Genomic DNA, 13,520 nt, shown 5'->3' with positions numbered 1-13,520 from the left:
TGAAAGCCGTAGAATGTAATTCTAATTTAATACAAGTGTAAGAAAAAGTTTAAGTAGACTTGATGACTGAAAGGAGAAACGTTTGTGGTTAAATGTAGATGATTCTCTTTCCTGTCTAAGAGTGTCCAAGTATATTAATTTTTAATGTTAACTTTCTGAACTATTATGCATTCATATTTATTATTATAAATTGGAATTACAAGACACAGTGATGTGTAGCTTCACAGTAGTATTCTGCATGGACCTGCGTATGCTACTTCTGTTTTCTAAAGTACGTATTCCGGGAGTAGAATTGTACTGCAAACGTGGTTGCCTTTAAAAGGAAGGCTTCATGGAACAGTTGTAGTATATTAGTATTTTACTTTATATTACATAGTATATTACTTCTTACTGTAAGGAAGATTACAGTAAAAGGAGTCTCCACATTTTCCTTTTCTACTCAACGCTGATGCATGCCTGCCAGGACTCTCATTCTTTCTGTATCACTGAACAGGATTTTGAGACACAGAGGACACTTCGGCAATGTTTCTTTGACCTGGCAGTTGTTTGATAATAACTCTGCACTGAAGCCAGGAGAAGAATTCTATGAAACTTATGGGACTGTGTGCTTCATGGATGGTGAAAGGTCGAAGTCAATAACACTACGTGCCATTTCAGATAGAATTCCTGAATTCAATGAATTTTACATTCTAAAGTTGGTGAATGCTTCAGGTATTGTCTTCCATATCACCATTTCCTTCATATCTGGTAGAAAAGAGTTATGTTTAATCAATCAAAAAGAAACCAACACTAGAAAGAGCATTGCTTTGAATCATGTCTTGATATCCTATGCTTTTCTGGTAAGGTTTTAGGTCTTATTTTTCATTTAATCTTGATTTCCATATATAGAGAGTTACTCAGTTCCCGAATTACTGTTAAACACATTTTGGTGATCTGAACTTTAAAAGGGATGCCTCTTGGTTTTTGAAATTAAACTTCTTAAAGTTCAGAAGTTTCATTTCAAAAACCAAGAGTTCTGAATTTCAGATACATAGATCTCCATGCACAAAATATAAAACAAAGATACTAACAAAGAAATAACAAAGGTATTAAAGGTTATGTGTGTCTACCATAATAGAGGTTGCTTTTTTGTTTGTTTGTTTCCCTAGAGGAGGTAAAATACTTGTAGTTACCACTTCACATGACTTAAATTACAACTTTAAATTGCTACTGGACACATTTCCTAATCTGGATTAATTCCACTTTAGTACTATTCATGGTCTTCTGTGCTCTGATACAAGTGAAAATGTGTGTTGGCCTTTCCTGTAAGTGAAGTCCATACGGATGTACAAAAGATTTCCTGCTTATAACAGGTAGATCACTGTACACTTTGAACACGGAGATTCTCCATTCACAACATGATCTTCATATCATGAATTCTTACTGTGCAAAGATAGATGACTAACACCAGGACTGGGCAGCAGTTTTAACACACAACTGGTTACTGTTTCTGCAAGGTGTATGTACTTCTGTATCAGAGGCAACAGGCAAGATTTTGCCATTCTCTATTCCTGTAAGTCTTTGAGCAATACAAGAATTGAATTTGGCCCCCATGCTTATCAAACGAATCAAAGGTAACCTACCTTATTGGCTAATTAAGAAAAGATGGACCTTGTCATGTTTCACCTGAAAGACATCTGTGTGTTTTACAGCTGAAAAATAGCATGTGGGTTTGTTTTCTACTGAAATTACATCAGCACAGTGTTTTAAGAATAATACAATTAACCTATGTAATTTTCAAGTTAGATCATTTGCTATAAGTCCAGAGGATCTTAAAGGAGGGTTTGAGGTTTTTTTAGAAACTTGTTTTATTAAAAAAAAAAAAAAGTACTTTGAAACTTTTTTCTGAGTGTGTTGTTTAATCATTAACTTTTACTCTAACTTCTATTACGCAGGTGGGTCTCCTGGTCCTGGTGGTCAGTTATCTGAAACCAGTCCTACTGTAACTGTCATGATCCCTTTCAATGATGACCCTTTTGGAGTGTTTGTTATAGATCCAGAGAGCCAGGACAGAGAGATAGTGGAAGATACTCTTTCTGAAGATGACCTTTCCTATATTACGGACTTCACCATCTGGAGACAGCAAGGCACCTTTGGTGTTGTCCGACTAGGTTGGGAAATACTGTCTAGTACCTTCCAAGCTGGACTGCCATCAATGGTAGATTTCTTGTTGCTTGGATCATTCCCAAGCTCAGTACAATCACAGCCCCACATGAGGCGCCATCACAGTGGAACAGACGCTCTGTATTTCAGTGGAAAAGAGGATGCATTTGGCATTATCGGTCCTGAATACCCATAACAATGGAAATAATGCAGTAACCAATTTTACATTTTCAGCTTGGTTAATTCCTAATGTCAGTACAGATGGCTATATAGTTGAAAAGGATAACGATAATGGGACTTTATATTATGGTGTGAAAATTCAGACAAATGATTCTCATGTTTCTGTAGTGCTTCATTATACAGCATTAGGGTCCAATATGACATACATGGCTAAAACATCAGTCATGAAATACCTGGATGAGAATACTTGGCTTCACGTTCTGATTACTCTGGATGAAAGTATAATTGAATTTTACGTTGATGGAATTCTAGTTCTGGGAGGAATGAAGAGTCTAAAAGGAGAAGCAATTCTTGATGGTGAGCCTTTGCTATTTTTCTCCATATATAAAGCTCTGAAATGCATAGTCTAGCCACTTCAAAGGTGGAAGAAATACACTGAAATGATTATATCTGTTAAGTTAATTGAAAGGAATGGATAAGAATTCTTTGAGGATTTTCAGAAAGCCTATGGAAATTGTGTGAATGTTCTAAAAAATTCAAACTGCTGCGATGTTGAGTGAGAGTAGAGGACTATTAATTGTATGGTGTACTATTTTATTTCTGCTTTTAAAATTCCAGGTTGAAGTTTAAGAAATCAAATTTTCCATTTGTAAAAAGAATAGTACTTCTGCAATTAGTAATTTCCATCACACTTGCAGTACTGTAGCTAAGCTGAGAGGCTGAGAGGTTTTTTTTTTTTCCCTCCCTCGGTTTCTAGAACAAATATATGTGAAATGCAATGATGCTTTTATTGCTAGAAGGATATGTCTGTGCTGTAAATTTTCTTTATTAGTGGGGATGGCGTGTGTCTGGGGATAATGCAATAGTAAGGCAAGTATGTCATCTCTCTCCGTTGAATGTTGGGTAATACACAGTGGTGTGCATAGCAGCCCAGTTTTTCTCAGCATCCTCCACTTTGTGCCCTGGGACTTTTATCAGTTCCTGTGGTTGCTCATCTCTACAACTGCCACTCAGTGTCATATGTATGACAATACACTGAAGAGCACAGCTTTTTTTGTTTGTTTGTTTTCTTTCGTTTTCTGAAAGGCAACTGAAAACAGCTGATGTGTGTGTTTTAGCACAAGAGCATAGCATGGCACAGAATAGGATAGAGTAGGAATGAATATGAGGCAGCTGTGATCCTATAGTTTGGAGACAGAGAAATATAAATGCTGTTGTAAAAAGAGTTTGGAATTTGCATGGAATTACAGTGTGGTGGATGAAATGGATGTCCAGAAGGGTTAATGCAGTAATCATGAGTATCATCAGAATGGATCAGCTGCCCTAGCAGAGGGAAACAAAGTAGGATTTGTTCAGCAAAACAAGGGCTAAAAGGGGTTGCAGTTCTGCTCTGAAAATCTGTGGAGGAAAGAGGGAGCCTCAAGTCTCTAAGACTTATAAAAATGAGGGATGATGATAATGTGCTGCTAGAACTAATAGGATGAAAAACTTGGACAGCATAGGATGGAATTGTTTGGCCTGTGAGGACTTACCTGTAACATTGAGATGAGGCTCAAGGAACCTCCTGATTTTGGATCTCAAGATCAATATGATTCCTCATCCAGGGACAATGAACAGTTTACCATTGGTTTTTAAGAAAAACAGGTAGTCAGTTGCTGACTGTTTCATACAAATACAATAACATGAGAAAAAATTATAATTTCCTTCTCAGGTCCAGGAATAGTAAGAATTGGAGCAGGAATCAACGGCAGCAGTAGGTACACAGGGTTAATGCAGGATGTAAGGCTTTATGAGCGTAAGTTGACACGAGCAGAGATCTATGAACTTCATGCAACTCCTGCAAAAAGTGATGTCCACCCTGTCTCTGGGTATTTGGAGTATTGGCAAGGAGAGACCAATAAATCATTCATCGTGTCTGCAAAGGATGACAAAGAGGAAGAAGGAGAAGAATTATTCATACTAAAGCTCATTTCTGTGCGTGGTGGAGCTCGAATTTCACAAGAAAACACCACAGCAAGATTAAGAATACAGAAAAGTGATAATGCTAATGGTTTATTTGGCTTCACTGGAGCATGTATCCCTGAGGTAAGGTGGTCATAATGGAAATTGTAGGTGATATTTCAGGCACAGAAAGCTAAATGGCAGGACCAAGTGACCTGAACAAACCCTAGATTTTGCAGTGTTTGCTTTTGTGGTTAAGCAAAGTTTTCCTAGGATTTGGAGATGCATATGTTCTGTTAATACAACCTCAGTTCCACTGGGATTTACTATATAATTTTAAAAAACTAAAGAAAAAAATGGTTAAGAAAATTTAGTTTACTATATAAACTGAAGACTAAGGCTTAATTTTTTTTTTCTAGAAAAATATTTTACCTTCACTTCTGTTACATTTGAGTTACCAGTTAAAATGTAAGATTTAATTCTCTGGGTTTTTTTTGAGAATGGATTATTGCAAAGATTTTTATTTTAGTTTTCTGTGTCACATGATGTGTTTGAGATAATTTTACTAGAGATCATGCAATGACAAAGTGTTATGGATTTTTCCACCTTCATTTGCTGTCATAAACTAAGTTATAATTTGCATATGTTTGATGTCAGTTGGTTGATTTAGTAGTGGTTTTTTTTGTTGTTTTAGTTTTAACAGATGAAATCTTTTTTCAGTGGTATCCATTCTATATGCAGAGTGTAAACTTGCTACTTTTTGAGGAGGCTTGAAATAAACATAAATCATTCTTTACTTCTTTAATCAATTATAAGGGGGAATAACATGATAGCTATCTCTACTGGTATTGGATTATTTTGTGGAAAAAAAAATTTAATATAGTTTTCATTTGGGAACTCTTATGAGCTTTAATTACATTCTTTTTTAATCAAAGTGCTTATGATGTTTTTAAAATAACTGTCTTGCCTGAGTGATACTAGTTTTCAGTTTGGTTCAGTTTGCTTATTGTGTGCCTACCATATGCTATGATAATAGATTCCTTCAGGTTCAAGTACCTCTGATACGCTGTGATGCCACAGATCATCAGCCAACCATGAAGAAAAAAAATAATTATATGGCACGGTAATTGTTTTGCACCTATCATATGTCCATTTCACCAGGGAAGTATTAGAGCTCTTAGTGGTGATGCAGGAACACAGCATTTTTTTACCAGTAGTTTAACTGTGCATATCTGTCTACTAGGCAGCTGAAGTCACACACAGTATCTATGCTTTCTTACAAAGCAGCCCTGAAATTTATCTAATGCATAAGATAGCTTTAACCTTTCCAATAACTTTCAGATAAAATTATTTTCTATGTTAATTTTATGAACGTTATTTTCTAAAATAGAAGGTCAGTACCAATTAAAGCTTCATTCCAGAGACGTGAAGTTGTCGCTGCAGAAGTCATGTTATCTGTGAAGATACAGAATTGTAAGGAGGACAGTAGAAGAGAAAAATCTGTTTTTCTGAATGATGATGGTATAGTTTATTTCTATCCATAGTGTGTCTGGTTAGAGAAAGTGCTGATCCAAATCTTTCTTTAAATTATTGCTAAGGAAAATTACAATATTGACGTTATTATAAAGCAATAGTTTCATTTGCTTTCGACAGGTACATTTCAAGCATATTGATTCTGTCTCTGACGCATAGTTTTAGGAAAGGGGTTGTGTCCAGGACGAACTGCAGTGTATTGTTATTTGTTACCTTAATAGTCCTCAGGGAGGCATCAGACTTTTGCAGATTCCACTAGGATTGTTCTGATTGGCATCAAGGTCAGTTTCAGCTTCCTAACACTCCAAAAGAGCTGAAAGTAACATGACAGCAATTTTTTACTTGAACATTTGTCTGGCATTAAATATTTTCATGTTATTTAATGAAATTGCCTTGATTTACTTTGACAGTAATAAACGTTCCAAATTTTTGCTTTCTTCCAGACTGCTGATGAAGGTTCCACTATATCCTGTGTTGTGGAGCGTACAAGGGGAGCCCTAGACTATGTGTATATAAAGTACATTATCTCACAGGTTGATTCCACTGGCATTAATTACTCTGTTACCGATTTTTCTAATAGCAGTGGCACTATCACATTCGTTCCTTGGCAGAGATCAGAGGTAAACCCTACCTTCCTATTAACAATTCATCCTGTCCTTTACAAACCTCCTGGAAAATACCTTCTGAGGGTGCTTGGCTGGTTTGCATACTAGAGAGTGTTTACTTCACATGGCTTTTCTTATTATTATTTTTTATTTTGTTATTTTATGTTGTTATTTTTTTGTTATATATATATTTTCTTTCTTTCTTTTTTTCCATCCCTGACAACAAGAAAGTGTTATTTGTAGCTCTGTGTATATGTCAGTTCAAAAGTCACCATGTGTGCATGTACATATTAGATATATGTACATATACATAAAAAATATTAACTGTATTTATGTGTATGTGTACATATACTTTAAAAAGTGTAGATAGTCCATGTACTTTCAAAATTGGAAAATGATCAGGTTTGATCTGAGTGTTGTAACTCAAATTTATGTCCACAACAATTAAATAGGCAATAGTAAGATTCATTGCTGTTCTTGCACTCAAGGCTATCCAGGTTCTGTCTCCTTTTAAATTCAAAATCAGAAACAGGAGATTAAAGGTGTTCTTGTAACAATAGCTGTTTTTGAGTCTCCCTGAAATGATTACTGTCTGCTTTAATCTATTCCTCTGCATAAAGTGTGCGAGCAACTGGAACATAAGGAAATTATTCAATATTCTGGCCTTAGAGACACCTGAAATTGGTAATCAGAATTGCATCTCTGAGTTGGGGGAGAGAAAGAGAAATGATACATAAGGGAAGCTTTAGCTGCTTCTGAGAAAGCTTTCTAAAAGTCTTACGAAATTCCTTATCTGAATTAGTTTAAAAAAAAAAGAAAAAGAAAAAAGAAATACCAGGATACCAGGATACACTGAAGAGTAGGAATTCAAAGCTACAGAGGCCCACAATTAAAAAATTATGTGGGCAGACTGGAGGTCCAAAAGAGGGCCAGAAAGATGATCAAAGAGCTGGAGAACCTGTCCTCTAAGGAAAGACTCAAGGGGTTAGATCTTTTCACCCTTTAGAAGGGGACTTTGATCCCATTATTACAGTACCTAAAGGGCAGCTCCAGAGTTGACAGAGGCTCTCTCTTCTCAAGAAACCACAGGAGAAGACAGAGGGCAAAGAGTACAAAGATAGAGTGGGAGAGGTTTTGTCTTGAAATTTTTTACAACTACTGGAACGACTTCCTTAGGGACAGGGTCGGGTTGTCCCGACCTCAGCATCTGGGCCAGGGCAATCCCAAGCACAAACACAGGCTGGGCAGAGAAAGCACTGAGAGCACCCCTTGGGGGGGGAAGGACCTGGGCGTGGTGGTTGATGAGAAGCTCGACATGAGCCGGCAATGTGTGCTTGCAGCCCAGAAAGCCACCCGTACCCTGGGCTGCACCAACAGCAGCGTGGGCAGCAGGGCGAGGGAGGGGGCGAAGGAGGAAATTCTTCCCTCAGAGGGCGGTGAGGCCCAGGCCCAGGCTGCCCAGAGGAGCTGCGGCTGCCCCATCCCTGGCAGTGCCCAAGGCCAGGCTGGATGGGGCTGAGGGCAGCCTGGGCTGGGGGGAGGTGTCCCTGCCCATGGCAGGGGGTGGCGCTGGGTGGGCTTTAAGGTCCCTTCCAGCCCAAACCAATGTATGGTTCTATGGTAGAATTCCCATCACCAGGGGTGCTTAAGATGCAGTTGAACATGGTGCTGGATTATTTCATCTATTTTTTTTTTTTCCATGAAACATTGAACTTCATCTTTTGATGTCCCATCCAACGTGGGCTGTCCTATGATTAAAATTCTGTGGTAATAAACAGCGTGTGCTAGAAATAGAAATAAAAATAATCTGTTTCAATGAATTCAATCCTGATGTACAGCACAGAATTGTTAAATTTATTTGAAGAAGTGGTGCGGGACCACAGTACTGTAGAAACAACATACACTTTCTATTATTGTTTGTATAATAAGGATGAATTGTGAGTAGAAAATACCATCCTCAGTTTCACTTATATCAGGCTGCAGAAGTCAATGTGGACTCAAATTCGCTGAAGTCATTTGCAGGGATCCCAGTGACTTCACTAGAACTGTGAATCTGGATAATGTAATGACTGGCAAAAGCGTGTGGTATCTGAAAATAGTTCATTCATGTTATAATAGTTTGTTCATTCAGCTTTATTTCTCTGTGAAATGATATTACTGCATTTCATACAATCATATATAGCAGAAATTTCCAAAGCTTTTCTAGCATGGCAACATAGACGAGGCCCACATTACTCTATCTAGTGGCAGAAAATGGCTGATGTAGGCTCTTGCTACACAGCTTACTGGTCCAATTTACTGCATACATACAGAGGAGCTAATGTGCATGGCTCTAAGAAACGGGCTGGTAGCAAGCTGCTCTTCAGGTGGGATATCCTAAGGGACTTTCAACTGACATTTGTAATCTACTCATTACCATGCCTCTAAATATGATCAGCTACTTAAATGTTTTCTATATGTTTGTCCGACCATATCGAAACATAAAGAAAGATGGAATTTTCTGAAGTGAATGTGTTAGCGTGTTTAGAGCAAGGTTATGTTAGTAAATCGTATGATCTGCAGGTCAAAGTGTCAGGTGGTATAATAAGCTCAATTTATTTGCTCTCTAAATTGGATTAATCACTGTAATGTCTCTTCATAAGCATAATTTCAAAAAGATTTTAAAATTTATCAGATATTTCATGTTCAGTACATGGAAATTAAACTCTGCTTTTGTGAAGATATACAAAACCAACCAAACAAGTATTTATTATCACTTATTTATGTAGTTTGAAACAATTCAGAAAATATGCCTTCCATTTCCAGTAGCTTGGAAGCATTGTTTTTGGAAAGCATATTCTAGACATAAAATGTTATCTTAGAAATTAGTTGAATTTATGTGGAGAGCAAAAATAGTGTCCTTTGCTTTCAGAACTATACAGCAGATACAGCTGACTGACTAATCAAAGAATGTTGCATGGTTTGATTTCTCCATGATTTGGTCCTTCTCTAGGTGTTAAATTTGCATGTTATTGATGATGACATTCCGGAGTTAAATGAATATTTCCGTGTGACATTAGTCTCTGCAGTGTCTGGAGATGGGAAACTAGGTTCAACTCCTACCAGTGGAGCAAGTATAGATCCAGAAAAGGAAACTACTGATATCAGCATCAAAGCCAGTGACCACCCATACGGTAACAATGATGGGAATTATACAGCTTTGTTTCAGATTATTGTGTAGTTCTTTCCAGTCAGATGAAAACTTTGCTTGGTTGTAATAGTTGAGGAAGCAATCTCATATATTCCACTTTATCTAACTTGAATTAATTCATTGTTTATATACATGAATGAATACTGAATTAGTTTTCTTTTATAATTTTACAAAAAGGCCTCAAATCTTCCCTGCCCAAACAAGCAATGATTCTCTTGTGAGGGCAAATAAAGGCTCTGCATGTAGTTGATCCTGTCCAGGTTTTTCATCAAATGAGAATTCCTGACAATGAGAGTCATTTCTCCATATGTCTTGTACCAGTAAATACGCAAAACCGTGGCCTGTGAGGCTCTTTTGGGAAGAGAAGGTTTTATTATTGTGCTGTGCCTTTTATCAAGACTGACAAGAATATCAGTGAGAGAGGGTAAGGCACACAGCACATCTCTGGAAATAGTGTGATTGAGGCTTAAGGGTATACTGGTATATGTGGTTTTTAATTTCAGAACCATCACAAGATATGTTATCAATCACTTTATTTAAATTGTTTATCATCTTTAAAATTTGTTATGAAAAGCCATGTAAGTAGTAATTCTTGTCTTCCAGGTCTGCTCCAGTTCTCTGTGGGGCCACCTCCTCAGCCAGGTGATAAAATGATTCTTCCAGCCTCTTCTGTGCCCCATATTACTATTAAAGAAGAAGCTGGACACGTCAGATTACTGGTAGTTCGTGCACAAGGCCTTCTTGGAACAGTTCTGGTGGAATACAGAACAGTGCCAGTCACAGCTTTCAGTCCCAAAGATTATCAGGTATGGCAACTGCCAAGGTGGTATAATTGTTTTGGAATTAATTAGAGTTATTTATCGTGGAGATAGCTTTCAGTTTGACTGCTCTAGCCCAGCTATGATTCTTTCACAGAAAGACTACTTTACAAGGTGATGTGGCAAATGGATATGTAATATTCACTTAAAAATATACATCATGTGACTTCTCCATTCTTTTCTCTGCAGTAAGTTGCATTGTCTAGGAAAAGCCTCTGGTTTTGAACTTTTTTTTTTTTTCTTAACAGAGTTTCCAGTGTAGCAATTTGTGAGTTTTGCTGTTGTTACAGACCATATTATTCAAGTGCATGTACAGGTTAACATTATGCTTGTACATACTGGGATTTGTATATGCCTAGCAAAATAACCTGCATGTATCTGCACTTGCTTGTCCAACTGATCATTTGTGCAGAAAAATAAGAAAAATGTACATGAATGCAGATGCTCACCAGTATGTCAACTTAGATGTCTTCTTCTTTTTTTTTTTCTTTTGTAAAACAGATTTTTCAGATTTTTTTTTAAAGCTTAAGTGAGGAAAAGTAGATGTTTTGAAAAAGACAAAATGAAGGTTCTGTTTCTTTTTTTTACATGGATGAAAACATTAGACTTGAACAAAAATATGAAGAGCTCTTATATTGCAGGCTGTTGTGGGTACACTGGAATTTCAGCCAGGAGAAAGATACAAGTACATTACTGTTAACATCACTGATAATACTATTCCTGAATTAGAAAAAACGTTTAAAGTGGAGCTGTTGAACCCAGAGGGAGGAGGTAAGGCACATATATCAGTCCCTTAGTTGTATTTTCATGACCTCTACTCGTTCATAAAAATCTTGTCTTTCTTGGCATTATTTTCTATGTTATTTCTGAAAACAAACAAAAAGCACCTCTACATCCCCACCCCCATACAGCTGTCTTTTTTCGTAGGGAAGAACTGTTCCTCAGTTCTTTTCTTAATCCTTGGTGGAAACAACCAGATCCCATAGCAAGTATATTATTACCATGTATTAGGGAAAGTGTATCACTGCCATCTGTTAGGTCATCTAAAGGCAATTGCTGCTTTTCACTTTGTATAACTTCATGGTTGGTAATGAGAACTAAAATAATGCAAAAATATATTAGCAATATGTTGCATTTCAAAAATATGGAATATTTATAAAATATTTAAGGCTAAACAGTCAAAGTGTTGTGTTTTTGTTTGTTTGTTTTGGTTTTTTTTGTTTTGTTTTGTTTTTTCTTCCACATGAGTGAAATCAGAAGAACTGCAATACATAGGTCAAATGGATTATAGCAGTAATAGGCTGTGGATGTTGAGGGCCATAGGGAGTTTGCTGAGCTGTAGCTGCAGAGGTAGCTCGTAGATAACTGTCTGTAAGAACAAGACAAACACTTGAAAGAATTATTGGTTTGAAGGGCTAGTCTGAAGGGACGGCAAAGCATAGTGGTGCTGCCACATAAACCCCTGAATACCTTACAGATTTTTTTTTCCATTTGAGAAAAATTTTAACGGAGATTGTAAAGCTTGTTGGAGGGAAAAGTAATTAGAAACACTGACAGCCATAAATTGATTTTTTTTTTTTAAACTGATGTTATTTTTTTAAACAATTCAGAAATTGCAAGTGTGGTCCCTTCTGGGAGGATGTATCAGATTTCCTTGAATTAATCCAGCTCTCTGCTATGATTGTATGTGTCTATGGTGCAACATGGTCTCAGTGATTCTTTTGGTAAAGTCTTGAGACTTTTCACGTATTTTGTCTTTTTGGTTGAATAGTTGTTTTGTTAAAAGGAGTCAAACTTTTCTCTTTCAAATTGTTGTGACAGAAAATTTACAACTAACTTTAGTAATCCAGTAACTATATAGCCTTTTTAAAATGAGCCTTCTTTTTGGCCTTTCCAACACAAACACAAAGCTTATGAAGTCCCCATTAGTTAAGTTTTCTGCAGATTTTCCCAACATTTTCACTTTGTGAGAAAATATTAGAATAAGGAGCTTGAGGGACTTTATCGTCTCCCCTACCTTTTTTTTTTTTTTTTTTTTTCAATTTAGATTCCTCCATGACAAGCCTCAGTTAGGAGTGAGAAAGGGGAAATACAAAATGGGGACACAAAGAGGGAAAGAGAGGAAAGATAAACTATGTGTATGTGTTTTCTTTCATTCTGACTTCCCATTGCTATTTCCAATGTCATAAATTAAGTAAGAGGTGGCATATGTAAATATTTCAGTCTTTATTAGAACTCCTGTACACTTTCAGAAGCAAAGTTGATACCTTCCTAGAGTGCTTCCCTCTTTTTTTCCTGTTGTCCAGAATAGTTTAAATTTCTCTTTGCTTGCGCTCTGATTTATAAATGTATATATGTGTATATATCTGTATGTCTGTCATCTTAAAGTTGCTGAGCTCTTTAGAAATGATGGCAGTGGTAGTGGTGATGGGAACATGGATTTCTTCCTTCCAACTGTCCATCAGCATGGTAAGCATTTTGGATTAATCTTTATTTCTTTATGCTAACTGTAATATCCCTCATGAACTACACTACTGACACAGTTTATCATAGTGTTATTTTGCTTGTGGTTTGAGATATATCATAGAGTCCTGTCAAAACATTCTTTCCCATTTTAAAAAAGGCTTAATTTCAACAACAGTCAATACTAACCGTAACACAGAAAATAACAGCTTCTCTATCTTCAAAGCTGTATTTTTATAGAACACAATGTAGTTATTCCAGAAGTAGTTAGAAAAATTAGCTTTGTTTGTAAATTTTGTAAAATTTTCTGGAGAGCAAAGAGGAGAGAAACTTTTTAAATTTAAGGTAATTTAAAAATTACCTGACTGTGTGTTTTGATACTTTCTTTTGCCACTTGCTTTATGCTTTGATCTCTGCATCTCAAAAATACTCTTAATAAAAAGTGGTGTTAGCTCTTTTTTTTCTAAAAGAATGCTTTGATTATTTTTCATTTTTGAAGTCTATTTTTGTCACAACATACAGAAAACAAAGATAATTTAATCTTGAGAAAATTAAAAACATACAATATGCAGAAATAAGATGAAAACAAAAGCACCTACTATGAGGGAAACGCTAATGATGGCGGATTTTGAATTAAACCCTAGAGAC

At 36.4% G+C, this 13,520-nt stretch overlaps 2 protein-coding genes across 2 annotated transcripts in view; both read left to right on the top strand.

The window, feature by feature from the left end:
• The window catches only part of LOC308186290 (adhesion G-protein coupled receptor V1-like), a gene marked incomplete at its 5' end in the record, with an annotated part of 33,686 nt that extends 31,203 nt beyond the window's left edge, over nucleotides 1-2,483 (top strand). The window contains 2 exons of the mRNA XM_080608441.1: nucleotides 494-711; nucleotides 1,935-2,483. Coding sequence (XP_080464567.1) covers nucleotides 494-711; nucleotides 1,935-2,338 — 622 coding nt within the window. The 3' untranslated portion in view covers nucleotides 2,339-2,483. The remainder of the gene's footprint in view (nucleotides 1-493; nucleotides 712-1,934) is intronic.
• A 1,812-nt stretch (nucleotides 2,484-4,295) lies between these two features.
• Nucleotides 4,296-13,520, top strand: part of LOC308186281 (adhesion G-protein coupled receptor V1-like) — a 59,486-nt gene continuing 50,261 nt past the window's right edge. The window contains exons 1-7 of the mRNA XM_080608417.1: nucleotides 4,296-4,407; nucleotides 5,300-5,386; nucleotides 6,240-6,416; nucleotides 9,461-9,574; nucleotides 10,195-10,397; nucleotides 11,051-11,180; nucleotides 12,798-12,878. Coding sequence (XP_080464543.1) covers nucleotides 10,242-10,397; nucleotides 11,051-11,180; nucleotides 12,798-12,878 — 367 coding nt within the window. The 5' untranslated portion in view covers nucleotides 4,296-4,407; nucleotides 5,300-5,386; nucleotides 6,240-6,416; nucleotides 9,461-9,574; nucleotides 10,195-10,241. The remainder of the gene's footprint in view (nucleotides 4,408-5,299; nucleotides 5,387-6,239; nucleotides 6,417-9,460; nucleotides 9,575-10,194; nucleotides 10,398-11,050; nucleotides 11,181-12,797; nucleotides 12,879-13,520) is intronic.

This window comes from Anser brachyrhynchus (genome assembly GCF_964034855.1).
Source record: "Anser brachyrhynchus genome assembly, contig: SCAFFOLD_149, whole genome shotgun sequence".
NCBI lineage: Eukaryota > Metazoa > Chordata > Aves > Anseriformes > Anatidae > Anser > Anser brachyrhynchus.
Note: the sequence above shows the minus strand (reverse complement) of the source record. Positions and strands in the feature narration are given on the sequence as shown.